Raw genomic sequence first — 4,107 nt, 5'->3', positions numbered from 1 at the left:
CTTTTGCTATCACCCCCACCCCCAGGCCTTTTTAAAGGGATGTGGAATTTCGGCTGTTCCCTCGGCTTTCCCAAAGAGCCAAATTCTTTGATGCCATCGGAGGGAGCTGTCAGGGGGCTAAGATTGATCGCCTCATCTCCTCTCGGTCCCTCTGACCCACTTATTTAAAAATCTTCCCCCAGATCGACTTTTCATTTTCTGCTTTGAGATCTAGTTTCCCACCAATTGCTCCGGGGTGGGGGGGGGGGGCGAGTCTTGTGTCCCCTCTCTCCAGTACATTACAATATTCTCTAAAGTTCAGACTGTCTTGATCCCCTCAACATAAAATTAAAAAAAAATCCTCCCCTTCCCCCCTAAATGGAATATAATCTCAGTAGTCATTGTTGCCACCCTCTCCGTGCTCAGAGAATTCTTTCCTGCCAGGGATGATGATGATGATTAAAACTAGCACACTGGCAAAAATAGGAAGGGGGATTGTCTTCGTCCTGGGCGGGGATTCCTTCCCCCCAAACATTGGCCTGAGGTTTGAGAGTGCTCTAAGTTAAATCTCCTACTACCTTGGTTCTTGTTCACGTCCCTGGGTATAGATACAGATACAGGCTTGAGGCTTGAGGGAGAGCATAGGCACCTGACACCCTGGCTGTTGTGGGGGCCTGAAAAGGAGTGAGATGGCTCCAGGTGAGGAAGGCAGGTGGACAAGTGCTGCAAACACTGGGCAGAGAAGGGAACTGAGACCACACAGCTTTGGCTGCCAGAGGCCCCAAAGAGCCCCTCACCATCTATCTCACTCCTCTGTGTCAGCCTGGGAGTGTCTGTCGATTTTCTAAGATTTATCTGTTGCTTTTGGGGGGGTGGGATGGGGATGGAGGTGCTGATGATTGTAAATCTCTCCTCTTCCTTACTGCACCTTAACACTGACCTTTCCCAAAGGATGGAAGTCTCTTTCTACTATCTTTTTCTTTCACTCTGAGATCCTTACTCAGCTTTCTTTCTTTCTTTCTTTCTTTCTTTTTTTTAATGGGGGGAGAGTGGGGAAGATAATACGGCTGGCATTATAAAGAAAGCACTAATGTACTCTATTAAAAATATTTGGAAGAGAGGAAGACTTCTCCCTTAGATTCTCTTGTTTTCCATCTTTTGGAGCCTCCCATCTTCTGAAGGGGGTGAGAGAAAGGTTCCTCTAGCTTTTCTGGAGAAAGGGAAGCACTGGGGAGAGGGAGTGTAGGACTGGGGGCTCACGGTGTCCAGGTCGTGGTTCTCTAGAGTTTTTGAATCAATTAAAGCAAATAATGCTCTCTGTTTTCCACCAGGCCCAGACAAGCGATTGGCCGAGGCCAGTCCCGTGACCATGAATTCCCTGCAATTTCGCCGGAGCCCTGGGTTTAATAGAGAGAGTCCCCATACGCTTGTATTTATCAGCAATATACAATTATAAAGGCCCAAAATAAAAAAAAAATAAAAAAAACAAAAACAGAGAGAGAGAAAGAGCGAAATCTCCCCCTCCCAAAATCGCTCCATCACATAAACCTGGGGGGGGCGGGAGGGGGGGTCCCTTCCGATCCTCCCTCCTGACGCCCCCCCCAGCAGGCCCCCTCCCCCACCATTGAAAGCCATGAATTTTGAATTTGAGAGGGAGATTGGGTTTATAAACAGCCAGCCATCGCTCGCCGAGTGTCTGACTTCCTTCCCCGCTGTCTTGGAGACATTTCAAACTTCATCAATCAAGGAGTCGACATTAATTCCTCCTCCTCCTCCTTTCGAGCAAACCTTCCCCAGCCTCCAGCCCGGCGCCTCCACCCTTCAGAGACCCAGGAGCCAAAAGCGAGGCGAAGATGGGCCCGCTCTGCCGCCGCCGCCGCCGCTCCCCGCCGCCCCCTTGGTCCCCGAGTTCCCCTGGATGAAAGAGAAGAAATCCGCCAAGAAACCCAGCCAATCCGCCTCGTCTCCTCCAGCCGCCTCCTCCGTTTCGGCCTCCGGGGTCGGATCGCCAGCAGGTCGGTTAGCGGGGTAGGGGTGGGGTGAGGGGCAGCTAGAAGAGAGGGGGAGAAAGAGCGATGGGGGAGGTAAAAAGGGTGTCGAGCCTGTTGGAGATCCTTGCCCCGTCTAGTCCAGGGATGAACAAGAAAAATACACTGCTGGGGTTCAGGCCTGGTTTTTTCTTTCTTTCTTTCTTTCTTTCTTCCTTTCTTTCTTTCTTTCAACACTATAGCAGATTTTGGAGGCTGGTTGGGGAAGAGCCTTTTCTCTGTTAGAAAAAGGATTTGATTTAGCTTTTCACCTTTATCTGTACGGAGGAATCAAAGCGGTGTTGGGGATTGAACCTGGGCGCAGGAAAAGATTCAGTCCCATTTCTCCCTGCTCTCAAAGAGGGGAATTTGAAAGCCAGGGAGGACAGGAGGTGAGGAATAATCTTTCTTAATGAACCTCCTCTCTCTGGGTTAAGCTCGAAAATGCCGAATTGAGGGCTCCACGCCAATGATTCGGGATGGAGGCTCTGAGGTTCTGGGGGCAAAAGACAGCCGCTCCCTACCCCCTGCGTGGTCCGTGGGCGGCTCTCTGAATGCTGTGCCCTGACCCGGGCAGGGTCTGCCGGCGAGAGGGGGACGGGAAAAGCCGTGAGAGCGGGCCGCTTCCGTAGGCGGGAAGGGGGGGGGGTGCTGCTGATACTGTTTTTGGCGGCTGGGGTGGTCTTCACCTAAGCTGAATGAGGTTGAGCAGGGGACACCGCCCGCTTTTGACACCCAGCCCTCTTTCCCTGCAGATGGTCCGGGACTGCCGGAGGCCGCCGGCAGCGGGGCGCGCAGGCTGCGCACTGCTTACACCAACACGCAACTGCTGGAGTTGGAGAAGGAATTCCACTTTAACAAGTACTTGTGCCGGCCGCGCCGCGTGGAGATCGCGGCCTTGCTGGACCTCACCGAGAGGCAAGTCAAGGTGTGGTTCCAGAACCGGCGCATGAAGCACAAGCGGCAGACGCAGCACCGCGAGCCGCCCGACGGGGAGCCGGCCTGCCCAGGCGCCCTGGAGGACGCCGGCGAGCCAGCCGACGAGCCCGCGGCCAGCCCTGGCCGCCCCTCCGCCTCCCGGCCGGCGCGGGAAGCCTGCTGTCACCCGCCCGAGGTCGCGCCGGCCCTCCCGGGCGCCCAGGGCCCCCAGCCTTTGACCGCTCACGTGGGGGGTAGTTTGCGCGCGGCCGCCAGGCTGGAGCCCGAGCCGTTGCCCGAAGACGCCTTCCCCGAGCGGCAGGATTCGCCTTTCCTGCCCGATCTCAACTTCTTCGCGGCCGACTCCTGTGTCCAGCTGTCCGGAGGCCTGTCCCCCAGCCTGCAGGGCTCGCTCGACAGCCCGGTTCCCTTTTCCGAGGAAGAGCTGGATTTCTTCACCAGCACCCTCTGTGCCATCGACCTGCAGTTCCCCTAACCTGTTTCCTCCTCCCGGCCGCTTCGACCCCCGTCCCCTCGTCCCGTCTGCTGGAAAACCCGAGGACCCCCCCTCCCCCAAGTCGCTTAGACTTCTTTCTGTGTTTTGCTAAAATTCAGGTATTACTGAATTCGTGTTTAATCCATATCCTTTCGTTCCTCTCTAAAATATGGGGCACTCGGGTGTCTTTTTAAAACACACAGACAAATTCCGTTCGGTAGACTCCTTCCAACGAAATCTCAGGAATAATTAAACTCTTGGGGGGGGGCTTTCTTAAAAAAGAACTAGAGGAACTTGTTTTCCTCTCTTTTTAAGTTTTAGACCCGTAGATTATTTATTGAAATTCTTTAATAATAGGAAAAGGGGAAAGTATTTATTGTACATTATTTTCATAGATTAAATAAATGTCTTTATAATACGAAAACGAGTGTTTGTGTTGGAACCCCAGCCCCTTGCCCCGCACCTCCCTAGGCCGGCCCTCATTCCCTCGGGACCCGCGCCAGGCTGCCCGACCCCGCGTCGGCTAAGTCCGGGTGGTACAAAAGCGACCCTACTTGGCCACCGCTTCTCGACCCGCAGCTCGAGAGGCGTGGGGAGTTTGCTGGAATTCTGTCACCTGCACACCCTCCAACAGATGGCCTTGGATCCCGCGTCGGGGTTCCCAGGGCTCTGCTTAGAGATCTAGGT

At 54.2% G+C, this 4,107-nt stretch overlaps 1 protein-coding gene across 1 annotated transcript; it reads left to right on the top strand.

The window, feature by feature from the left end:
- Window positions 1-1,612: 1,612 nt before the first annotated feature.
- On the top strand, window positions 1,613-3,797 carry HOXB2 (homeobox B2). Its single transcript, XM_047845741.1, has 2 exons — window positions 1,613-1,994; window positions 2,762-3,797. Exons 1-2 carry the CDS (start codon window positions 1,613-1,615, stop codon window positions 3,418-3,420), a joined length of 1,041 nt encoding a protein of 346 aa, XP_047701697.1. The 3' UTR covers window positions 3,421-3,797.
- Window positions 3,798-4,107: the final 310 nt, after the last annotated feature.

This window comes from Prionailurus viverrinus, unplaced genomic scaffold (genome assembly GCF_022837055.1).
Source record: "Prionailurus viverrinus isolate Anna unplaced genomic scaffold, UM_Priviv_1.0 scaffold_35, whole genome shotgun sequence".
Taxonomy (NCBI): Eukaryota; Metazoa; Chordata; class Mammalia; order Carnivora; family Felidae; genus Prionailurus; species Prionailurus viverrinus.
This window is presented reverse-complemented; position numbering and strand designations above follow the sequence as displayed.

Excerpts from the sequence above, each read along its gene's own strand:
- HOXB2 (XM_047845741.1), top strand. The coding sequence starts at position 1,613 with ATGAATTTTGAATTTGAGAGGGAGATTGGGTTTATAAACAGCCAGCCA. Across the intron at positions 1,995-2,761 it reads CGGGGTCGGATCGCCAGCAG|ATGGTCCGGGACTGCCGGAG; the intron begins GTCGGTTAGCGG and ends CTTTCCCTGCAG.